Source organism: Dromiciops gliroides, chromosome 2 (genome assembly GCF_019393635.1).
Source record: "Dromiciops gliroides isolate mDroGli1 chromosome 2, mDroGli1.pri, whole genome shotgun sequence".
In the NCBI taxonomy this organism is placed as follows: Eukaryota; Metazoa; Chordata; class Mammalia; order Microbiotheria; family Microbiotheriidae; genus Dromiciops; species Dromiciops gliroides.
The window spans coordinates 79,673,278-79,699,955 of NC_057862.1; the positions used below are offsets into that span (position 1 = coordinate 79,673,278).

The 26,678-nt window shown below is 37.4% G+C and overlaps 1 protein-coding gene across 1 annotated transcript in view; it reads right to left on the reverse strand.

The window, feature by feature from the left end:
* The window catches only part of PLCE1 (phospholipase C epsilon 1), a 336,517-nt gene that overhangs the window by 138,657 nt on the left and 171,182 nt on the right, over positions 1-26,678 (reverse strand). The window contains exon 4 of the mRNA XM_043983896.1: positions 15,419-15,735. Within this exon, the coding sequence (XP_043839831.1) occupies positions 15,419-15,735 (317 nt within the window). The remainder of the gene's footprint in view (positions 1-15,418; positions 15,736-26,678) is intronic.

Sequence of the window (26,678 nt, forward strand, 5' to 3'; positions counted from 1 at the left end):
GCTAGGTGGCACAGTGGATAGAGCACCGGTCCTGGATTCAGGAGGACCTGAGTTCAAATACGGCTTCAGATACTTGACATTTACTAGCTGTGTGACCCTGGGCAAGTCACTTAACCCCAACTGCCTCACCAAAAAAAAAAAAAAGAAAGAAAGAAAAAGAATGAATAGAAGGTGGGCAGCTAGATGGCATGGTGGATAAAGCACAGGCCCTGGATTCAGGAGGACCTGAGTTCAAATCCGGCGCATCAGACACTTGACACTTACTAGCTGTGTGGCCCGGGGCAAGTCACTTAACCTCAATTGCCTCACCCAAAACAAACAAACAAACAAACAAATAAATAAACCAAAGAATGAATGAAAGGCAATAGCAGCTGGGTAGATTGGGAAGAACTTCCTGTTAAAGGTGAGAATTGATCTTAGTCTTGAAAAAAGCCAGGGAAAATAAGAGGCAGAAGTAAGGGGGTACAGCATTCTGGGCCTGGGGGATAGCCAGTCAGTGCAAAGGGATGGAGACAGGAGAGGGAGGATCATGTCTGAGGGGGGAAAGCAGGTTGGCCATCACAGCTGAACTGTAGAGTTCTTGTAAGGGAGTAAAATGGAAGAAGCCTAGAAAAGATGGAAAGGGTCAGATGATAAGGAGCTTTGAATGCCAAGAAAGGGGTAATAGTAAGTCACTGGAGCTCATTAATCAGAGGAAGGTGACACTGTTAGACCTATGATATAGAAAAACCTTAGGACATGTAGCCACTGTACCCAACATAAAGGTGTGGAAGCTTCCAGTAATAATGGCTTGATATGTAATATATCTGACTTTGATCCAAACAATTGGTTTTCTTTCCAATACCAAAATAGGTTAACTGAAGTTTTCCCCATTCCTTTTTCTTTTTACACTCTCACCATTTTAGGAAAGCCAGCTTCATTTTCTATACATCTGCTAACCAATCCCTTTAATAATCTTATCCAGAATGTTGACAGGAACCCAGTCAAGGTTGGTGTATTATGATTTTCAGATTCTAATGTTATATCTTTTTTTGAAAACCAAAAGAATGTCCATTTTTATCTAGTCACTTGGAATTTTTATAATCCTTTACAATCTTTTAAAGATAACAAACAGTGGCTCAGCAATCATTTCTTCAGGTTCTTTCTGTATCTCATATAGTGGTTAGTCTAATTCTGCTCATTTGAACTTTTCTAGGGCACCTAGATGTTTTCTTTTTTCCCTCTGTATTTATCTTGGGTTTTAACATCTTAGACATTTTTTTTTGGTTCTATTCTTTCTAGTCCAAAGATCATATTACTTGGTATGAAAAATGGAAACAAGAGTTAAGCACAGAAGGCTTCTCACTGCTGTCTGCCATCACTGTGTCCTTCACCTTAAGCTCAGACCTATCTGAAATCATTGATTCTTTTTTCCTCTTTTTATATGAACTCTGACTAGGAAGCATGGGAAACACAGGTATATCAGCTAGGAAGGGATGTATTAATATGAGATTCTGGATCTTACAGTCAGAACTGACAAAGTCCTAGGACTTCAATTGTCATGAAGCTGGATTCCTGGGAACAGGGGAAATGGAGAAGGAAAGGAAGATGTGGCCATGGCTGGGGCTTCATGTTCACAGGAGGAAGGAAGCAAGCTAGGGCACCACAGAGAAGACTATGACCAGAACAAGTTGTGCTGAGAAATTCATAGGGATGTTTCACCAAAGAACTGATGGGAAATAGCAGTAGCAGTTTTTAAAAAGACATAGCATTACTGTCTGCACTGATGGTCTGACCCCTTTACCACAATTCAACATGAGTCATGGAAAACTCTTCTCAAATACTTTTAGGGAAAAGGGAGGAATTTTTACTCACTCAGGAATGTTTGAATCACAGGATGATAGATTTAGAACTTCTGACTTTTTCCTTGTTCTTTTACTATTATTTTCAGTTTTAATTAAATTTTACCTTTGTCCTATATAAAGGGAAGCTAATTATCTGGTCCTGAGTGACTTCAGAATTTTCCAGTTTTAAAAATAAAGGCAAATAAGGGGACAGCTAAGTGGTGCAGTAGATAAAGCACTGGCCCTGGATTCAGGAGGACCTGAGTTGAAATCCGGACTTAGACACTTAACACTTACTAGTTATGTGACCTCGGGCAAGTCACTTAACCCTCATTGCCCCACCCCCACCCTCAAAAAATTAAAGAATAAAGGCAAATAAACCAAATGAAGTAAATTATCATCTAAAACATTCCAGTGATGTGGATTCAGGGGTGAGTAGCACAAACCCCTCACTTGATCTTACCAACCCCCCAGCTGGATAAATAGATCTGAGAATCTATGCATAGAGATAATAATTGAATCCAAGGAAGTTGGTGAGGTCACCAAGTGAAATAGTATAGAGAGAAAGGAAGAGGGCCTCATACAGAGCTTTGAGGAATACCAAGTTAATAATTGTGACTTGAAGGAGACTGAGAAGGAGCTATCAGACTGGTAGGGGGAGAACCAAGAGAATATACTGTCACAAAAAAACAGAGAAAAGAACATCAAGCAGAAGAGGGTCATCAGGAGTATCAAAGGCTTCAGAGAAGAAGGATGAGAATCAAGAAAAGGCCATTATATTTACTGTGTACAAAGCAACAGAAATATCGTAAGATGATGCGCTGTGAATGACTTAGCTATTCTCAGCAATACAATTATCCAAGACAATTCTGAAGGACTTATGATGAAAAATGCTATCCACCCCCTCAGAGAAAGAACTGATGGTGTCTGAATAGATTGAAGCATATTTTTAAACTTTATTTTTTCTTGAGTTTTTTGTCTGTTTCTTTCACAACATGATTAATATGGAAATGTTTTCTATGACTACACGTGTTTAACCTATATCGAGTTATCTTCTCAAGGAGGGGAGCAGGGAGAAAGGGAGAGAATTTGGAACTCAAAGTTTTTAAAATGGATGTTAAAATTGTTTTAACATGCAATTGGGGAAAAATAAAATACTAAATACATGTTAAAAAACATTAACTCTGATGAAAAGAACAAGTAAAAGCTAACTGAAGAGAAGAAACAAATAAACAACTGAAGAGCCATCTCACTTAACAAATATTGTTATTCAGGTGTGTCCAATTCTTTGTACCTCCACAGACCATAGCACAACAGGCCTTTCTATACTAGAGAAATGATAAAAGAGAGGACATTGGAAGATGAGTTCCTCAGGTCTAAAAGTATCCAATATACTACTGGGGAAGAGCAGGTGACAACCACAAGTAGCTCCAGTACTAATGAAGTGGCTAGGTCAAAGCCAAAAGTAAGCTCAGCTGTCCATGCACCTAATGACAAAATGATGAGGTAAAGATCAATTAACAAGTACTTTCTGAGAAAGAAAAGAGTAAAAAATCCCTAAGGAAAGTGAATATATTACAATGAATTCTACAAGACCCCTGAAATTTCAATGAAACAATCCAAAGACTTCATTAAAGAAATTAAAAAAAAAACAGGTGAAAATATCAAAGAAGAGCAGAAATTAGAGTTCCTATGAAAGAGATCGACAAGTCTAAAATAAAGAGAGAATTTAGAACAAAAGACAGAGACCTTCTCCAAGACAGTAGATTCTCTGAAAAGGAGAATGACAGAATTGAAATGTAATAAACAGAATCTGAAGGAAAATTAAATGAACAAAATCAACAGACACTGAAATTAATTTAATACTTAGACCTCTAAACAGGAACAAATATTTTTTTGCAAACAAAATTTTTTAAAACAAATTTTATTGTAAAATAGCAAAACAGCATGTGAAGATATAAGCTAAGGATTGAAGTCTTTGCAAAAAATAATGAAAAAGGAAACCCGAACGTCATTTTTCAGAAAAGCATGCAGGAAAAAATGTCTAGAAATATTGGAAGCAGCCAGAGAAGTATAGGTTGAGAGAATTCACAGACTATCAACGAAGGAAATATTAAGTTTATCTCAATAAGAACATGATAGCTAAACTTCAGATTTACAACATTAAACAACAGATTTTGCAATAAGTGAAAAATACCAACTTTTTATAGTACAAGGGCACTCAACTAGTACAGTACATTATTACTACGTTTATTATTACTTCCTGTTTAAATCACAGCAAGGGCACCTAAGTGGCACAGTGGATAGCTTGCTGGCCCTGGAATCAGGCAGACCTAAGTTCAAATACAGCTTCAGACACTTACTGTGTGACTCTGAGCAAGTCACTTAACCCTGACTGCCTTTCAAAAACAAAACAAAAAAGAAATCACAAGAAAAATGGAATATGATACCCCGAAAAGTAAAGATGTATACCTCTAGAATGACAGCCTAGAAATCTTACCCTAATTACTAAATAAGTATATAATACATTTGGCAAAAAGGAAGAATTTCAGTCATTCTTCATAAGAACTCAGTGGTGAGGAAGGCATTCTACCTGAAAACTGACCTGTGTGTCAACAATGACAATGAAATGATAAGAAAGACATGATGGCAATGAAAAACTAAGAATTGAAATGTATGTTTTTATGCAGCTAGGGATAAATGAGATCATAACTATGAGATAAGGAAGATTATTTATTGATTTATTGTTTTAAAAAAACACCACTGTCTGAAAAACAATGAGAAAACAAAGAGAGCATTAATGGTCCAAAGGATTTCAAAATCAAAATATATGGTGGGAAAATAGAAAAGATTTTTACTCCAATGGGGAGAGAGATGTGGTGGGAAAAGATTGAATAGATCTTTAGAGGAGAGGCAAGCAGAAAGTTTTTAATTTCTCCCCATTTCTTTGAGGAGGAGGAAGAGTAAGGAGAGAACATAGTAGAGTGGATCATATAACCAGTGAGGTGGCATAATAATTATTTTTTGCAACCTTCTCCATCCTTAAAAACAAAATGAAGGAATTAAATGTCAGATATAGAATAAACTAGGTGCCAAAGTGGATAAGAGTGCTGGGCCTGGAGTCAGGAAGACTCATCTTCCTGAATTCAAATCTGGCTTCACTTACTAGTTGTGTGATCCTGGGCAAGTCACTTAATCTTGTTCACCTCAGTTTTCCCATGTGTAAAATGAGCTGGAGAAAGAAATGGCAAAGCCCTTTGGTATCTTTGCCAAGAAAAAAAACAAATGAAGTCACAAAGAGTCAGACACAACTAAAATGACTGAATAGCAAAACAGAATAACTAAACTTTGGATTAATAAGAAGACAAATATAACCCAAGGTAAAAATCTCATGAAAACAAGAGAATTTAAACACTTAGAGATCTAACTCATTAGGGGGCAAATTGCTTCTGACCTTGAGGGAAATTGGGTATAAATTCAGGTACAGTGCTTTCCCTGTGTAGTTTCCACATGGCAGGGACCCAACCAAACTCCCACATCCTTCAACTTGACGAGTCATGGAAGGAGAAAATTTCTACCACAGTAGAATACAGGAGAGGCACAAAACTATGAGGAAGCCTGACAGAAGCTACAGAGAACATAAAAAACAAAGGTAAAGAGAGTACCTAGGTTGAAATCTAGGATCTGAGCAAATTAACTAGCAATTAAACTCAAGAAGAAAGAAAGAAAAGTGAGTAAGAAAAACAGAAAAGGTCCCTGAATAAATATGAAAAGTATGCAATGTCAAAGCACTTTTCACAAGACTACGCACATGTCAATATTTGTTAAATTAGTAAATGAAGACATAGTCTGTTGGGAAGACCAGAAATAATGGAACAGCATCGAGAAACCCCAAACTAGTTCAAAAGAGAAATAAAACTTATCAAAGATGAAATTAGAAAGGAAATGAGTTCACTTGTTTTATTTTCAAATTTTTATTTTAAATTCTAAATTCTCTCCCTCCCTCCAGGCCTTCCCCCCTACCCCACAACTTAGAAGGCAAACAATCCAATACCTATTATACATGTTAAGTAATGCAAAATATATTACCATGTTAGCCATGTTGCCCTCCCCCCACATAAAAAACAACAAGAAAAATAAAGTAGAAAAAATATGCATCAATCTGCACTTGGAGTTCATCAGTTCTCCTTTTTGAGGCAGAGAGCATTCTATGTAATGAGTCCCTTGGAATTGTCATGGATTGCTAGAACGATCAGAGTAGCTAAGTTTTTCACCATTGATTAGCATTACAATATTGATATTACTGGGCAGCTGGGTGGCACAGTGGATAGTGCTGGGTCAGGACTTCCTGAGTTCAAATCCAGCCTCAGATATTTCCTAGCTATGTGACCCTGAGTAAGTGACCTCATCCTCTTTATCTCTATTTCCTCATCTGTAAAATGAGCCGAAGAAGGAAATGTCAAACCACTCCAGTATCTTTGCTGAGAAAACCCCAAAAATGGGGTCACATGACTAAAATGGCTGAATAACAATTGCTATTACACTATAAAATGTCCTCCTGGTTCTGCTCTTTTTACTTTGCATCCATTCATAAAAGTCTTCTAAGATTTTTCTGAAGCCACCTCCTTTGACATTTATCACAGCACAATAGTATTCCATCACAATCATATATCACAACTTGTTCAGCCATTCTCCAATTGATGGGCATGTTATAAGTTTCTAATTTTTTGTCCCCACAAAAAAGCTGCTATAAATATTTTTATACATACGTGTCCTTTTTGTTTTATCTCTTTGGGGTACATAGTAGTGGTATTGTTGGGTCAGCCTTTTGGACATAGTTCTAAATTATTTCCCAGAACAGTTACATTAGTTCACAACTTCATCAACAATGCATTAGTTTTCCTATTTTTCCATATCCCCTCAAACATTTGTCATTTTCCTTTTCTGTCATGTTACCAATTTGATAGGTGTAAGGTAGTACCTCAGAGTTGTCTTGATTTGCATTTCTTTAATCAGTAGTGATGTAAAGCATTTTTTTCATGACTATAGATAGCTTTGATTTCTTCTTTTAGAAACTTCCTATTTGTATCCTTTGACCACTTATCAATTGGAGAAAGGCTTTTTAATAAATTAGACCAGTTCTTGTGGAATATGAATGCAGATCGAACCATACTATTTCTTTTGTTTTTGGTGCTGTTGTTTTTCTTTTTTGAGGTTTTTCCTTTTTGCTCTGATTCTTCTCTTATAACATGACTAATGCAGAAATATGTTTAATGTCATTGTACATATATAACCTATATCAGATTACCTTCTGTCTTGGGGAGGGAGAAAAATTTGAAATTGGAAATCTTATAAAAACAAATGTTGGGGCAGCTAGGTGGCGCAGTGGATAGAGCACCGGCCCTGGAGTCAGGAGTACCTGGGTTCAAATCCAGCCTCAGACACTTAACACTTACTAGCTTTGTGACCCTGGGCAAGTCACTTAACCCCAACTGCCTCACTAAAAAAAAATTAATAAAAAAAACAAATGTTGAAAACTATTTCTACATATAACTGGAAAATAATAAAATACTTTTATTTAAAAATTGGACCAGTTCTTTAGATATTTGAGAAATGAAGCCTTTATCAGAGAAACTTACTATAAATTTTTCCCCCAGTTTCCTGCTTTCCTTCTAATTTTGGCTACATTGGTTTTGTTTATGTAAAACTTTTAAAATTTCATATAATCAAAATTATTAATTTTGCTTCCCATGATCCTCTTTTTTTGGTTATGAACTCTTCCCTTATCTGTAGATCTAACAGTTAATTTTTCCATGCTCCCTTACGTCTAAATCATGTCTCCATTTTGACCTTGTATTGGTACATGGTGTAAGAAGTTGGTCTATGTCTAGTTTCTGTCAGACTACTTTCCAGTCTTCCCAGAAATTTTTATTATATGGAGAATTTTTGCCCTAATAGCTTGGATCTTTGGTTTTATCGAACATAAGGTTACTGTAGCCATTTACTTCTCTATATTCTGTTCCATATCTAATCCATTGATCAACTGATCCAATTCTTATAAGATGTGGAACTACTAGGACACCTTCCTTTACATTTTGTTTTTATTGACTCCCTTGATATTTTTGACCTCTTGTTCTTTCAGTTGAATTTTGTTTTGTTTTTAGTTCTATAAAATAACTCTGGTAATTTGATTAGTATGATACTGAATAAGTAAATCAATTTAGGTAGTATATAATTTTATATTGCATTGGTTTGTCCTTGAGTGATTAATATTTCTCCAGTTGTTTAGATCTGTATTTGTGTGAAAAGTATTTTTAAAATATGTTCACATAATTTCTATGTGTGTCTTGGCAAGTAAACCCTCAAGTATTTTATATTGTCGGCAGTTATTTTAAATGGAATTTCTCTTTCTATCTCCTCCTGCTCAACTTTTTTTTTTGCAATATGTAGAAAAACTGATGATTGAAGTGAATTTTGTATCCTGCAACATTGCTGAACTTATTTCAACTTGTTTTTTTTTGTTTTTGTTTTTTTTTAGTGAGGCAATTGGGGTTAAGTGACTTGCCCAGGGTCACACAGCTAGTAAGTGTTAAGTGTCTGAGGCCGGATTTGAACTCAGGTACTCCTGACTCCAGGGCTGGTGCTCTATCCACTGCGCCACCTAGCTGCCCCTTCAACTTGTTTTTTAGTTGACTTTCTAGAGTTCCCTGAATAGACCATCGTTATCACATGCAAAAAGTGATAGTTTTCTTTCCTTGATGTCTGTTCTTATTTCTTCAAATTCTTTTTCTTGTCTTCTTGCTACAAGCTAGCATTTCTAGAATAATACTGAATGATAATGATAATAATGGACATCCTTGTTTTACCCCTGATCTTACTGAGAAAGCTTCTAATTTATCCCTATTACAGATGTTTGCTCTTGGTTTTATAAAGATAATACTTATCATTTTAAGAAAAGCTCCATTTATCCCTAAGATTTCTAGTATTTTAAATAGGATTAGGGGTTGTATTTTATTAAAAACTATTTCCATACTTATTGATATAATCATTTGGGGGGAGTTATTTTTGTTATTGACATGGCCAATTATGCTGATAGTTTTCTAAATACTGAATCAGTCTTACATTCCTGGTACAAATCCCACCTGGTCACAGTGTATAATCTTTGTGATACAGTCCTGTAGAGTCCTTGTTATCTTATTTTAAAATTTTGCATCAATATTCATCAGGGAAATTTATCTATAGTTTTTATTCTTTGTTTTTACTCACTCTGCTTTAGGTATCAAAACCATATTTTTGACATAAAAGGAATTTGGTTTGGACTACTTTATTTTTTCTCAAATAGTTTATATACTGTTGAGCTTAATTGTTTATATGTTTGGCAGAATTCACTGGCAAATTCATCTGATCTAGAGATTTTTTTCTTAGGGAATTCATTTATGGTTTGTTCGATTTCTTTGTCTAAGAGTTATTTAAGTATTCAATTTCCTCCTCTTAATCTGGGCATATTATATTTTTGTAAATATTCACCCATTTTGTGTAGATTGTCAGTTTTACTTGCACATAATTAGGTAAAATATTCCCTAATATTTACTTTATTTTCATCTTTCTTGGCTGTATCATTTTAATTTTTGATGCTGATAAATTGATTTTCTTTTCAGTCAAACACCTATTTTTATTGATGTCCTCCCACAAAACCAGATCCTAGAATTTCATTTGTTAGCTCAGAGTTTTATTTTTTTACTTTCATTTGACATATCCTTTCGTTTCTAGGATTTCTATTTTAGTATTTAATTGGGGATTTTAAATTTGTTCTTTTTCTAGTGTTTTTAGTCGTATGCTCAATTAGTGATCTGCTCTTTCTCCCTTTTATTGATATGTTTAGAAATGTTTTCCTCTAAGCACTGCTTTGGCTGCATCCCACAAATTTTGATATGTTGTCTCATTGTCATCATTCTCTTTAATAAAACTATTGTTTCTGTGATTTGTTCTTTTACCCAGTCATTCTTTAGGGTTTGATTATTTATTTTCCAATTTTTTTTTTGGGGGGGGGAATCATGGCTTTCAGGTAGTCCTATAATTCTTAAATTATCTCTCCTCAACCTATTTTCCAAGTCAATTGTTTTTCCAATGAGATATTTCATGTTTTCCCATTTTTTTATTCCTTTGACTTTGTTTTATTGTTTCTTGATGATTCATGGAGTCATTAGCTTCTACTTGCTCAAATGTAATTTTTAAGGAATTATTTTCTTCAGTGAGCTTGTGTACTCCGCCCCCCTCCACTCCGGCCCCAATCTGGCGAATTCTTTTTTTAGGAACTATTTTCATCAATGAAGTTTTTTATGTCTTTTATCAAGGAGTTCTTTTCTTCAATGAGTTGGGTTGTTGGGGTTTTTTTTTTTACCTTTTACCATTTGGTCAATTAAAAAAAAATTGGGGGGGGGCAGGGCAATGGGGGTTAAGTGACTTGCCCAGGATCACACAGCTAGTAAGTGTCAAGTGTCTGAGGCCAGATTTGAACTCAGGTACTCCTGAATCCAGGGCCGGTGCTTTATCTACTGCACCACCTAGCTGCCCCAATTTTGTTTTTTAAAGTGTTATTCTTTAGTATTATTTTGTGCCTCTTTCATCAATCTGCTGACTCTCTTTTCATAATTTTCTTTAATTATTCTAATTTCTTTTCCCAATTTTTCCTCTACCACTTTTTTTTTCCAAGTCCTTTTTTTTTTTTTTTGGCTCTTTCTTTAGCTCTTCCAGAAATTCTTGTTGAGCTTATGTCTAATCTGCATTTTTAAACTCTGAGACTAATTTATTTGTAGCTATTTTAATTTGATTGTTTTCTTTTGAGTTTTTTTCTTGATCTTCATGGCCATGATAATAGCTTTTTATGGTCAGATTCCTTTTTGTTGTTTGCTCTTTTTTTCCAACCTATTTCTTGACTGAACTTTATGTTAAAGTTGGGCTCTGCTCACATGGGATGAGGGGAATGGGGAATGGATTGCACTTTCTCAAGCTTCAGTCTTCTTGGTGCTGTTTTTACAGTTAATTTGGGGGGTTTTACGTTTTCAGTGCTTTCAAAGTGGTATGATCCAGGGAGAAGTGTAGTCACTCACTGCTCTCCTGGTCTATACTCTGATCTTTGTCCAGAAAGGGCCCCTGTTCCATTATAGGTACAAGGGTTTTTTCTCCTCAGGGCCTCTGCTCCCTTATGACCACAAGTTATTGCTTTTCAGGGCCCCTGTTCTTTTGTTACCACAATCACTGGTGCTCCTCCCTGTCCTGGAACTGAGATCTGGAAGTGAGTCGGGGCAATGGAGTTGCCAAACAGTGCCTGGTCCTGTGTCTAATGCTCGTGCAGGGGTCCCCTGTAATCTCTTTCTGAGAGCTGTCCAATCCCTTTACCACCTCTGCACTGAGAGCTCTTGAAGCTGCTGCTGCTGTCACCACTACCTCCGAGGCCTTCAGTTGGTGTTGCCACTCTGTATACTCTAGGCCAACTCCCATCCCAGTGTCACAAACCTCCCCTTCCAACCTCTTAAGTTGTCCTAGGCTGGAAAAATGTCTTACTCCAATTGTTTTTTGGCTGTGCTGCTCCTTAATTCAATTTGAAGCATTATTTTAAAATTGTTTGTGGATGAATGTTGGTAAAGCTGAGCTGTAGTGCTTCCTCTACTCAATCATCTCAGTCCTGTTCCTTCACATTATGATTTCTAACCAGCATTCATCCTCACAGGGCCTTTAATCCCCTCAAGCCCTTGATACTTCCCTAGAGCATTACATTAGCACCTGCTCCCCTCTTCTCTCTTCCCAATATAAACCCCTTGGTGAACCAGTTCAGTTCTGCACTGTTATTTTCTTTTATATCCCTTTTTCTACCACCAATATTGCCTTGCTGAATCCCAACTCTCATTTATTCCAATCTGCCCCATTGGTTCTACTCATGTGCTGCTGAACTGAGCAGGAGGAAGTCACGAAACACTACTTATCGGATCTAATCCAACCTCATTTGGGTCTTCCTTAAAGGAAAACAATCCTTTTGTTCCTTCCTAACTGATTATCTTATCTACTACCATGGCTGTTCCAAACTTCCTCTCTTCTTTTTTTTTGGTTGTTTTCCCCACTTAATAGTATTTTATTTTCATCAATTACATGTAAAGATAGTTTTCAACACTCATCTTTCTAAGATTGAGTTCCATTTTTTTCTCCTGTCCCTACCCCCTCTGCAAGACAGCAAGCAATTTGATATAGGTTATACAGTAAAATCATGTTAAACATATTTCCACATTAGTCATATTGTGGAAGAAAACTCAGAATAAAAGGGAAAAACCATGAGAAAGAAAAAAAGTGAAAATAGTATGCCTCAATCTGCATTCAGACTCCATAGTTCTTTCTCTGGATGTGGAGAGCATTTTCTATTATGAATCTGGAATGAACTTTTGGAATCACCTTGGATCACTAAATCTATCATAGTTGATCATTGCATAATGTTGCTGTTACTGTGTATAATGGTCTTCTGGTTCTGTTCAATTCACTCAGCATCAGTTCATGTAAGTCCTTCCAGGCCAAACCTCATCTCTTCTGAAGACTCCCATGGCAGCCCCTACTCCCACAAACACTCTCAGCTGAGCACTTTATCTCATACTTCACTGAAAAAAAGAGATTATTTATAGAGTTCTCTCTTCACATCTCACATTCCTCTGACATTTTCCCCTAACATGTCTTCCTTCACTCCAATCTGTGATGAAGAGATGGCCCTTTTTCTTGCTAACACCAATCCCTCTTCATGCACTCTTCTTTTTTGGGCGGGGGGGGGTGTGTGGGGGGGAGGCAATTGGGGTTAAGTGACTTGCCCAGGGTCACACAACTAGTAAGTATCAAATGTCTGAGGCCGGATTTGAACTCAGGTCCTCCTGACTCCAGGGCCGGTGCTCTATCCATTGCGCCACCTAGCTGCCCCTCTTTATACACTCTTGATACTAGGCAAGGCAAGGCAAGACAATAAGCATTTATTAAGGGCTTACTATGTTCCAGGCACTATTATAAGTGCTATGGATTAAAAAAATTAGAAAGATAATCCCTGTTCTTCAGGACTTAACATTCTAACAAGGAAAGATAAACAAAAAAAGGAAGCTGAAAAGCAGACAGGAAAAAGGGAAGACATACCCACACAGGGGCATGGCAGTAAAGTCCCAGGAGTCAGAAGCACATTTAGGAGAGGCATGAAATATAGCTAGCTTTAGCATGTCCCTAAAATGGAAGCCTCCAGAAGGGATTTACCAGTGGGAGGAGGTCAGCACAGAAGAGAGATACTGCTCTGATCACCACAGAACTTCTTCCTTCAGATGTTCCATTAACTGGTACAGCCATCCTACTCCTCTATTTTCTTGCCCTCCCTTCTTCTCCAATACACTGGATCATCACCCCCATTATCTCTTTTATCTTTAATCTCTCCCTCTCTACCAAGTCCTTCCCTGCTGCCTACAAATAAATACACACATATCTCCATCACCCATAAACATACTCATTTGATATTATTATCCCTGATCTCTGTGGTCCTATATCTCTTCTTACTTCTTAGCTAATGTTCTTGAAAAAGCCATTTGTACTGTCTTCACTTCCTCCCTCCTCATTCTCTTGCGAAGCTGCTGTCTGACTTCTGAGATCATCATTCAATTGAAACTGCACTCTGTAAAGTTCCCCATGATCTCTGAATCGCCAAATCGAATACCCTCCATTCTTCTTGATCTCTCTGCAGAACCTGACAATGTTGAAGTCTTCCTCTCCTCGCTGTATACACTCTCCACTCTGAGTTTTCCATGACATTGCTCTCTCCTGATTCTCCTCCTGTCTGATCATTCTTTGATCTCCTTTGTTGGACCTTCACATGTCATGCCCACTAAGGTGTCCCTCAAGGTTAGGTCTTGGGTTTTTCTCTTTTATTTCTATTTTATCCCACTTGATGATTTGATCAGCAACTATGGGCTCCATGATCATTTCTATGCAGATGTATTTCTTAGATTTTTATATCTAGCCCTAATCTCTCTTCTGACTTCCACTACCGTATTACCAACTGCTTATTGGACTTTCGGAAGTAGATATTCCATAATCACCTCAAACTGAGAATGTCTAAGCAGAACTCATCAGCTTTCCCCCAAACCTTGCCCTCTTCTGAACTTCCTCATCCCCTTAGTTACCAAAGTTTGAAATCTCTACTATGTACTTTTACTCACTTACCAAGGACCCCTCAGTCCCACAAGAACTTACTGAGAGATCAAGTGCACAAACATAGGCTGGTTGTTAAAATTTTTGTTGTTTTTTTCAGTTGTGTTCAACTCTTCATGGGCCCATTTAGGGTTTTCTTGGCAGAGATACTAGAATGCTTTGCCATTCCCTTCTTCAGCTCATTTCACAGATGAGGAAACTGAGGCAAACAGGGTTAAGTGACTTGCCCAGGGTCACACAGCTTATAAGTGTCTGAGGTCAGATTTGAACTCAGGAAGAACAGTCTTCCTAACTCTAGTCCTGGTACTCTATCCACTGTGCTACCCAGCTGCCTTAATTAACTGTAACCAACTACTAAAAATACTTAATATAAACTTTTATTGTGCATTTGATTTTTCTCAAGAGGTAAATCACAAGAAAATATCACAAACTGGTAAAAGCAGTTTCTATTAGTGTCTATAGATACCACAAGATGTATAATGATCAAAGAAACATTAAATCATATTCAGTAGATTGTAGTTGTTAATACAGGGCAGAAGAATAATGTAGATTAGAAGGATTTTTAGTAAACAAATTTTGAAGACAAATGTTTTTCTGGTTGACACCCATTTACCTCCAAAACCAAATTAACTAGAATGCTTCATTCTCTGAACACTCTAGTTGAGAATTTATTATAAAATTAAAATCCTAGATTGCTATATACAATGATATGCAAACATAAATAGATAAAATTTCTTTTTTATAATATTTATACCAAAGTGAAATTAAATACATGAAAATAAATGGAAAATGAGAAAATGAGGAGGGTAGAACAAGAAGAAAATTTATCATTAACCCTACCATCAATACTGCCACTCTCACTTGAGTTTCTTCCCCCCCCCCCCTTGTCTTTTGCTGTATAGACTTCTAGTATCTTGTATTCATTCCTCCTTTGCCCCTAGGGCAGGTTGCTTCAACAGATTTGGCCTGGGATCCCTTGGCCTTTAGTCATGAGCTGAAATTTTGGTAAATGAACCCAAGAACTAGGTGACAGTTCCCTTCATTATTATGTTATGCTTCGCATTGCTTTTTAGTACTCGTACACAAAGAGGGAAAGTCTTCTGATAAGCTCTGATGGGGAAAGCATGAAATTTAAAGTGTAGCACAAAGAGAAAAAAGTTTTGAGGGAATGTTCAACCAAATGATTTATTCACATCAGAAGTGGATGAGTCAGGGTGGGGATGAGGATTGGGTCAGGGGTCAAAATGCAGTATGTTGATGTCTTGGAAGTGAGTAAAATAGAACTGGAGAGGAATCAATAAAAGATATCTCAAACCAAACATCAGCAATGAGACAGAGATAACCGATCACAAAAATGTTGACTGGGAATGTCTTACCTCATTAAATCTTGTTACAAGATCTTCCAGAGCATTGTGCTCACTGTTCTGGGAGGTAAGAATAGATGCAGACACTGTAGCCTTGAGGCATGGAAGCTTACTCTGGCATTCAGCATTTCCCAAGTCCCTGGTTAAGAAGCAAAGGTAGTCAACTGGCAACACTTGTCGGTAGATACTCTGCTCTTGTTCAGTCAGAATACAAGCAACTTCCTCTGGGAACTGAATGAGGTGTTGCAGTTCTATGAGTTCATTACTTGGTCCAGCTACATTTGAAGGGAGGCTGATTGAACTGGCCATGGAGGTACATGGTTGACGTTCTAAAACAAAGCAAAACAGAGAAGGTTATTTGACATTTTGCCTTTTTTTTTTTTTTGGCAAAAGTTCTCTGTTCAACCCTGACTTTCTTAAATAGGTCTTTTTTCCACGAATTAATAATCCCATTATTAGATAGCTATCCTTGATAGCCGATCATATAACTTTGGGCCCATGATACCATCTCTTCTTATATTCAGAGATAGCTTTGTTTAGGTCACTGTTCCTCAGAGTCTACTGTCATATTTTGCAAAGAAGTTTTGTGCATTATTTTCTTCTAGGTTTTCTCATTACCCTTTCTAAATTTTCAGTGGAAATGGGAAGTGTGTGTGTGTGTGTGTGTGTGTGTGTGTGTGTGTGTGTGAGAGAGAGAGAGAGAGAGAGAGAGAGAGAGAGAGAGAGAGAGAGAGAGAGCACGAGCAATCACGAGCATGCAGGGGAGGATGAAAGAGAGGAGGATAATGATGGCATACAAATGGAAGATGGCTAGAGGGATGTATATACGTAAATACAGGAGATTTTTCACATTTTCCATCGGACATTCTCATGATAACACTGTACCAGCCCATGTTCTCTCTCGCTTAGAAGACAGCTGTACAACCAACCTTCTGGAGGAGGAAACCTTAGTCAATATTCTCTCATAAGACTCCTTCCCCCTGGCTCCATCTGCATTATGGGTATCAAATTTCCCTACTCAGGCAGACCTTTAGAACATAAGTCCCTTGAATACAGAGGATTTCCAATATGTACATCTGTTGCCCTACCTGGTTTCAACTCCACCAAACAAGATGGCCCTCTCAGGATAAGTTCATCTCTTCTGCACTGACCACTACGCTGCTCACTCAAGCCTTAACTGACTTTACCTCCCTCAGCTCCTTCTCCTCTCTGATTGGAGGGTTGGAGGGGCACCAAACTCATCCCAATGCCTTTATAGAATATCATCTGGCTATAGATTGCTATTTACGTAGAAGGTTGGGGAAATACCTCAATCCTACTGAACATGGAAGGCCCTGAGTTCTCAAATCAATCACTGCTATCCTAATTAACTAACAAGATGTTCTATATCCTGATACCTTTATCAAGTGAGTATGCCTCCTTGACTGAGTTATAGAATCAATCATTGGTGTGAACAATTCTTAGACATTTCTATCAAATCAATCAAAGGCATAATAAGCTAGATGGGGATAAAATACTTAATAACTTTGGGAGGAATAAAATTCATCTTGCCATTTTGATGAAATGAGTTGACCTATAGAGCAAATATATTGGGATAAGTTAAATCAGTCTTGGATAAAAGACAAAGGAAAATAGTAGAGCAATTCCAGCCAAGCCTTTGGGAAGGAATTACCTGGGTGGTATCTCCCCCACCCCTATCTGACCACAGGAAGACTTTAAAAGCTTCAAAAGGCTGGAAGGTTTGCATTTCCCATTGGTGTCAGCAAGAGTGTGTCCAGAATAGCTGTGGCTGACAGCATTACCTACACTGTTACCAAGAAAAAATTGATTACACTTCAGACTCGACAACAAGGAAACACACTTCAGGGGAGATTCACGAGGGATTCAAAAGAGAGAAATTTGTACCCAACCACATGCTGTGAGTTACTACTTCACTACACACACTCCTTAAACTAGAGCACCTTTTCCTTTGTCCTCTTTATGTATGTGTGGAACAACGTCTGAGATTTTTAGGAGGATATTTTGAAGTAACCATGTTAAGTTGGAATTCCCTCTCTTCAGAGACTGAGTGGGGGTATAGAGGGGAGAGTTCACTCCTCATATGGGGGTGTGTATTATTTGTACTTGAATATTTTCTATACCATCTTAGTAAATGCCTTTGAATAAAAGCTAATTAATTTAGGATGGCTAATTGATAAACTGGATAATACATGGGAAGTACACTAGTTGAGATTCATGAACAATAGTACTAGAAAAGCCATAGCCCTTCAGAGTTACTCCTACCACATTGAGGGAAGCAGAGGTCAGTTGCCCTCTGGGGACTCAGCCTAACACTGTGAGTGGGAGTTAGAAGAATAAACCCAGAGCAGCTGATATACTTAGCTTTTTTTTTTTTTGGGGTGGGGGGAAGTATACATAGCTAACTGATAGTTCTTCTTTTTTGGCATCAGCTCTTTTATCTAGGTAAACAACTAGAAAGACCATATATACTCAGAACTTATCTTCTAAACTTTAATTGAAAACATAGTTTCCTTTCTCTATCCAACTTTTTGGTTCAATCAAGACAAGTTTGGGACTTTTTGTTAGTGAACTAAATGTAAGCAGCCCTCATAGTACTTTGAAGAATGACCCAGAAAAAGAAAGGTGTACATGTACATGGGCAGATTTCTGAATTTTTGCTTGGTCTCATATTCTTTTTATTTTTTTGGTGGGACAATGAGGGTTAAGTGACTTGCCCAGGGTCACACAGCAAGTAAGTATCAAGTGTCTGAGGCTGGATTTGAACTCAGGTCCTCCTGAATCCAGGATTGAGTACTTTATTCATTGCACCACCCAGGTGCCCCTCTCAGATTCTTAAATGGCACCATCACTATCTATAGAACTTTTGTCTCTCCCTTTCTAGAAGAAGCAACAAAACTATTCAGACCATTAACCTGATGGATGATGAAACTTATGAAAGTACAGGTGATTTTTAAGAAACCAATGACTACAACTGTGTGTTCATTTTACTAAGATTATTCACTGTACTAGGTTATCTGCCTCTATTTATCTATCTTTTAAGAATGTAAATACACTAACTTCACTTTCATATGTTTGTGGAAGGTGGATTTTACCTATGTAGCTAGGTATTGACACTAATATAATTATTTTCAAAAGTGACATTTTTTTTATTTTCATGAAGCTTGACAATTAACGTTATTTCATAATTTTCCCTCTCAAGTTAGTCAGTATAGACAATACCACTTTCTCTCTCTCCTGAAGCAGCTATTTCCGGGTACTGTTCAAACACAGAGAATCAAAAATATTTAGATGGAACTCTAGACACAAACCATTAATAGGACAAGATAGCTGTCTGTCCCAGTATAAAAGGGCAGCTTTCTGGGCAAAGTGATTCTAAGAGAGTCCCATCCTTATTATCCTTTCTCTCTTCTTTTGCTTCATAAATACCTTCCCAGAAATGAAGTCCCTGAGTATCCATGAGGGCCCTGTGTTGACATAACAGCTTTTAAGACCATAGAACCTCATCTAAACAAAGCCCAGTGCCTTCTCATTCCCACCTCTGCCTCTGCTGGTCCTTATTAAAACCAGAAATAAGCTGTGTTTTTCTCTAGCTGGGACATTCATAAAATAAACACTCATATTGGGGGGGGGGGGTTGGAGATGACTTTGGTTACAAGATAAGAGTTTCTCGCTGAATCTGAATGTATGTTATAGAAAACATATCTCAAATGGAGATCATCCTAATGTCTATCTTCCTTCATCTATACTACAATGGTTTTTATAATTGCTATCCTTGTGTTTCTTTTATTGATAAGCCCCTGGATTTTGCTGTAGATATAAATTACCTAGACTTCAGCAAAAACATTTGATAAAACTTAACATGCTATTCTTATGCAAAGGATGGAAAAATGAAGAGAGATGATAATATGATTAGACAGATTTGGAATTGGTTGAATGGCTGAATTGCAGTAATTAATAGTTCCATATCAATTTGGTAGGAGATCTCCAGTGCAAAAAGTCGAAGGAATCTGGCCTTGGGACTGTGGGACCTAATATTTTTATCAATGACTTGTATGAAGGCATGCTTATCAAAGTTGAGGGTGCCACAAAGCTGGAAAGGATAGGTGACGTAACTGTTGATAGGGACAGAATCCAACAAGATTTGAGAAGGCTAAAAGAGCAGGTTGAATCTAACTAGATTAAATTTAATAGGAATAAGTCTTACACCTGGGCTTGAAAAATAAACTTCACAAGTAAAACCTTGAGAAATCATGATTAGATAGTTTGGGAAAACATACAGATTTTGGTGAACTGTAAGCTCAATGTTATTCAGCAACTTTATTTGGCAGCCAAAAAAGCTAATGCAATCTTTGGACTGTACCGAGAATAATGTTTCTATACTTTGCCCTAGCAGACCACAGTTGAGGTATTTTGTCCAGTTCTGAGTGATACAAATAAAGGACAGGGATAGTATTTCTGAATGGACAAAGGATATGAACAAATAGTACTCAAATAAATTGCCAATTATTACCAACTATATAAAAGATGATTCTAAGTCACTAATAATAAGTGAAACGAAAATCTAAACAATTTTGAGGCTCCCTGCACTCCCAGAAAATGAGCAAAGATGACAAAAGGGGGAATAAAATGTGGAAGTGGTTGTGGAAAGACATACCAATACATTGTTGAATGTATGGTTCAACTGGTTCAAGTATTCTGGAAAGAAATTTGTAATGATTCTCAGAAAGACATTAAAACGTCCATATTTTGAGGTGTTGCCAAGTATATAGCACAACTTGATCAATATTTTTTTAAAAGGTCCCATATTCATATAGAGAGTCATGATAGTTATGAATAATTATGATAGAGCAAGCATTTATTAAGTATATACTATATGTTAGCAATGGGCTAAGCACTGGGGATACAAATATAAGTGAATGAGACAACCAGCCCTCAAGGAGCTACCATTCAAAATGGGGAAGACAATAAGTATGAAAAATTACCTAGAAGGACTAGGGTGGCATGGAAATTACCACAAGTGCTATGGAAGCCTGGTTCCAAACAAGATAAGGTTATCAGAACCCAGCATCCAAGGGGTAGGTTCCAAGGTTCCAGTGTGGGGAGGAAGAGAAGAAGAGAGAGAAGGATGATGGCCACAGTGGGGGCAGCATGGTATAAATATGGCTGGGAAGACCAAAACATTTATAGCAGCACATATTTTAGCATAGCAAAGAACTGGAAGTAAAGTACCTACCCACCCATCAAATAGAGAATAATTAAATAAATCGTGTGATATGAATATAATGGAGTATTAGTATGGTATAAGAAAAGGATATGATGCCATTTTAACAAATGCAAAACAAAGTAAACAGAATGAGGGAAAATAACATACATAATGATCACAATGATTAAAAAACCAACAAATTGAAATGGAATATAATGAAATTACAGTGAATTATATGAAATTATGAAATTACAATGAATGATGATTATATAATATAATGAGCATGGGAGACTGAATGTCTCTCATGCTTGGAATGCATTCTTTCCTAACTCTGCCTCCTGGCTTTCCTAGTTTCCTTCAAAACTTGGATCAAATTCCACCTTCTGTTCCCCCCACTATTAGTCCCTATCCTTTAAGACCTTTTTCCATCTACTCTATATCTGGTACGCACACAATTGTGAGGATGCTTTCTTCATTAGAATGTGGGTTCCTTGAAGACAGGGACTGAGTTTTTGCCTTCCTTTTTATCAACAGTACTTAACACAATGCTGAGCACATAGAAAGCCCTTAATAAATGCTTGCTGGTTGATTGAATAATTTAAAACAATAAACAAAAATACAAGAACAGATTGAAACAAAAATTAGGGAAATTACAAAACTATATCCAAGATCTAAAAATTCAATGGAAGTGGCAAATAACAGAATCAATGAAATAAGGTTAAGATCAATAAATAATAAAAATCAACTCAAAAAACAAACCTAAGAAACATACAAATCAAGAAGAGAAGTAGTGATGCTAAAAGATTCAAGTGTCAGTCCCTTGAGGGCCTTTTCCTGTTAAGAAGATAGCAGAAATTGGAGTTGAGTAACACAGTATTATAGCAGATTGTCACTGATTTCAAACATAGTATGGAGGAGCAGTTGGTACACTACTCATATTGTTCTGTGGCTCTAAAAGCTTGATATATATGATAACTTTATATATATGTATATATGTGTATACACACACACACACACACACACACACACACACACACACACAGGTCAAGAAAGAATCCAAGAGCTAGTAAGAAATAGATTTTACTGGTCCAAGATGTCAATAACAAGTATGAAGAAAATTAGTACCAATTTGTGCTGTGTATGAAGTATATAACCGCTAGAAAACTTTTGGAACTTATCTTCATTGATTTCACATCTCTGAAAAGTAATGATAAGAACATAAGCTATTTATTAGTGGTGACTAACCGTTTCACAAGTAGGCACAGACATATACAACCAGAACCAGAAAGCTTTCACAGTTGCTAAAGTATTATGGGATTTACTTCTCAGTGTATGGACTTCTTGGTAGGATCCATTCAGATAAAGGCAAAAGACTGGAAGCATTCTGCTTAAGACTGCTAGCTTTGCCTGGTGTCAAAAAGCCTAGAACTATACCTTATGACCCATGACCCTCAAGGCAACCCACACCTATATTTTTCAACTACATACCGATGACCATGCTAGGGACACTAAGACAAAAAAAAAAAAAAGACAACTTATTGTTTTTCTAGAACATGAATAATGGCACTAGGGACAATACTTTATACTGTTTATACTTTATACTGTGTAATTTAAGATTCTAAATGTGGATTCTAATCTGTTCCCCCAGTTTTGGGGGAAACTGACTAAAAATCACTGATAAAACGAGTTTAGGTTTTTAAGGGTTTATTGGAAAATAGAAAGAAAAAGATTGAGAACAGAATTCTAACAGCCTGGCATTCCTATCTTTCCTCAAATTTCCTGTGAAGTCCTCTGCCGCCGCCACCATCAAGTCAGGAAGCCAAAAAGCCCCAGCGCTCTCTGCGCAGGCTCCCTTTCCTCCTTCCTGTCTCCTCCCAGACCATAGGAGGCTCCTCAAGTTGATTGGCTGGTAGCCTTGATAGACAGCACCCATGAGCAAATGTCATTTCCTGACGCCAAGGAAAAGCCACAATGCCTCTGAGGCATTTTCCTCATGGTGGAGCTTTCCCACAGCAAGTCTCCAGTAGGTGGCGTCATTCCAATCATTACAATACTATTCCCACTTATGTCTGGGTAAGATCTAAGTTTAACTATTTAATTATCAGTATATTTTTTAGCAGAGACAGAAGGTAGAAAAAGCTTCCTACCTCAATACACAAGGTAGGTAGATCAATTAAAAGCTACTCCATAGCTAGTTGTAGAGAGTATGGATAACTTGCTTGTTAATAAAATAGCTCCAGAGAGACGATGGAAATCCTGCAAGAACAATCCTACTAAAACTACTTACTGCCTATAGGTGGAGTTGGTCAGATTCCCTAATGAGCAGGTCTCAGAAACTGATAGACATTTATCTACTTTAGCAGACTCGAAAAGAAGGAAGGAAAGAACTGCCTGAGATAGAAAGACTACCCGACCTAGATAATAGCTCTGAAACAGATATCTTCAGTGAAGAAGACAGTGTATGGGGGCAGCTAGGTGGCGCAGTGGATAGAGCACCACCCCAGGAGTCAGGAGGACCTGAGTTCAAATCCGGCCTCAGACACTTGAAACTTACTAGCTGTGTGACCTTAGGCAAGTCACTTAACCCCAATTACCACCCCCCCCAAAAAAAAACAAGCAAAAAAAGAAGAAGAAGAAGAAGAAGAAGAAGAAGAAGAAGAAGAAGAAGAAGAAGAAGAAGAAGAAGAAGACAGTGTACTATATTCCAACAACCAGTTCAAACAATGGGCAAAGATTCACCCGAGATGCAATCTCCACACCTGGAAACACCTCAGCCTGGAACTAAAGTTACAGAGTTTCCTACTTATAAATTCAGGTTTAAGAAGGCAGGGCTATAGTTTTGATGAGAAATATGAATAACCCATCCCACCAACTAGCTCAGGGATAGAGGCAGACAGGTCAGCAGGTCACAGAAGAGGTAGGTTCATTTGAACAGTGACCAGACTAATCTGTGATATTCTAGGGGGAACTGGAAAAAAATTATAACATAGTCAGAAGATAATTCTAATGTTTACTCATATGCTATATGCTTCAAATGTAATTGCCTATGTTCACTGAATTATTAGATATTTTTGCTGTTTTATTATTTTTGGCTCTTGCTTATTTGCTGTTGGATGTCATGAAAACACTTTGGCTTCTGTAATCTACCAAACATGAATAATTCTGTGGTCTATTTGCACATTTGTTGCTATTTCTACATAAAGTTTTTTTGTCTGCTGATATTATTTTACTATTGCTTTAGTGTTTTGCACATCTGCTTTTGTCCTGTGACTGTGCACACACTGTTGAGACAAGTGTATTATTATACTTTGCATATAATTTAAATCTGTAGTTACTGAAGAAGTCTGTCAAGTGATCTCTTACACTGTGCTGTATCTACTGCATTCATTTTTTTTTTATTTTAGTGAGGCAATTGGGGTTAAGTGACTTGCCCAGGGTCACACAGCTAGTAAGTGTTAAGTGTCTGAGGCCAGATTTGAACTCAGGTCCTCCTGACTCCAGGGCCGGTGCTCTATCCACTGCGCCACCTAGCTGTCCTACTGCATTCATTATTAATGCATATTTTCTGTGAATGGTGCCTATGATTACCTGGAACAATGTATTAATCATTCTTGCTCTTTAGTCCTAATATTTATTATTTTCAAAAGAAGTGGAATAGAGGCTAGAGAGACAGATCAGAGATGAAGAACAGCCTGAGCTACATTATATTATATACATCATAGCCAGATGGAAAAGCCAGGGGCCAGGAATGCTCAATGAGTCTGACCTGCCTTCCCCCAACACTGAACCCATGCAAAGGGTGAAGCTTCTGCTTCACTTCTCCCTCTCTTCAAAACCAAAAGTTAAAACCAAAGTTTTCCTATTCTTTAAAGTCTATTTTTATTTTCTTTTAATTAGTACTATTGCAAGCTAAAGGTTTGAGCTTCTATTCTATGTGCTTTATGATTATGAAGAAGCCAGAGAAACGGGGTGGGAAAAACAAAGCATATAGATGAAAATGGAAAAACAGAGATGTGGATCCTGAGTCTGAACCATTTGGATTCTATCTTCACCGGGGCTCAGGATGAGAGGAGAGGAAGAGAAAGAGAAAGAGAGGAAGAGGGAGAGGGAGAGGGAGCGAGAGAGTGAGCAAGAGAGGGAGATCAAGAGACAGCAAGAGTGAGAAAGAGCAAGAGAGAGGTAGAGACAGACAGAGAAGGAAAAAATATATATATATTTTAGCAACAAACATTTATTTTATTTTTTCCAGTTACATGTAAGGGTAGTTTTCAACATTCATTTTCATAAAATTTAGAGTTCCAAATTTTTCTCCCTCCCTTTCCTCCCCCCTCCACAAGATTGCATCCAGGTTATATGTGTACAATCCACAAGTGTTCTTTTTATCAGTTCTTTCTATGGGAGTGGATAATAAGTTTCCTCATTAGTTCCTTGGGATTGTCTTGGATCACTGCATTGCTGAGAGCAGTTAAGTCATTCACAATTGGAAGGAAAATATTATTGATTTTTAAGACCTTCCCAAGCATAATAACAATGTAAATTAAAAACTTGTGATTTTCTTCTTCTGGGTAGAAAGAATTTTAAAAAGTGGTACTAAGAGAAAGTGGTTTGGGGCAGCTAGGTGGTGCAGTGGATAAAGCACTGGCCCTGGATTCAAGAGGACCTGAGGTCAAATCCAGCCTCAAACACTTACTAGCTGTGTGACCCTGGGCAAGTCACTTAACCCTCACTGCCCTGCAAGAGAGACAGACAGAGAGACACACAGAGAGAGGTTTGATAAGCAAAAGAATACTTCAGGCAAGTTTACCTCTATGAACAGCAGGACTGCTCCTGAGTGAGGAGGAGAGTAGAAATACTGAACAAGAAAAGATAAGCCTTCATAGCCAGCTGGATGGAGCTGGCTAAGGGTGGCTCTCTGTTTGATTGAAGGTTATGTACAGATAAGGGGAGTAGGTAATTTTCTGTCAATATAAACACCTCTAACCCTCCATCTTGTTAGAGATTTTGGAATTGTCAAGAATGCCAGAAAGTGAATTTAGGGAGAGAAAATTTGGAAGAATTTGAGAAGGGCAGAATCCTTGTGGAGGGAAATTGTAAAGAAATAAATTTGATGCAAAGAAAAACAATTAGAGCTCCCTAAAAGTGAAGTTGGCTGCTTCAAGAGGTAACAGGTTTCCTTTTACTTGATTCTTCAAGAAAAGGCTGGGCGACCAATTCTGGACTATTTTGTAAAGAGGATTTTTGTTCAGGTAGAGGTGGGATTATATATTGTCTGAGATTTGTGATTTTAAACATGAGATCCTTACCATCCTGATAATCTTCCTCCGCACACTCAGGTTTTTCAATGTCCCTTTTAAAGTATGGATTTGCCTAGAGGGAAAAGTATATGTGAGGTGGCTGGAGGTGAAATCCTAGTCCAAAGGGGGCTATTGGAGACATAATCCATACCAATCTGGGTCAAAGTACAGATGGAGTCACTGGATGAAAAAGAAGCAAAGTTGGAGACAAACTAGTTGAATAGGTTATGGGGTCAGAAATGTGTGGGGTAGGAGTGGGGTCATGTAGTGTTATGGGAAAAATTGTGATATAAACTCTAGCTTATCATAAAATTGTTCTGACGGCATCATCGTGGAACTATTTGGTGATTTTTTTTCCAATGTACTTTATTTTTCAATTAACACATTTATTTTCTCTTCACTTTGATTTAAAAGCACAAAAGAAAAACGAAACATGTTACAAATATGCAGAGTCAAGTAAAATAAATTCTTTCACTGACCAAGCCCAAAAGTGTAGGCTTCTTTTTGTATCTCGAATCCATCGCCTCTCTGTCAGGAAGAGGGTAACAGACTCCAAGATGAGTCCTCTAGAATTGCAGTTGGTTATTGTGTTGAGCAGAGTTTTTGATCAGAGTTTTTTTGTCTTTACAATTCTGTTATTGTGTAAAAGTATTCTCCCGCTTCTACTCACTTCACTGCACATGTTCATACAAATCTCTCAGTTTCTCTGAAACCATTTCTTGTCATTGCTTCCTACACAATACTACTTGCATTA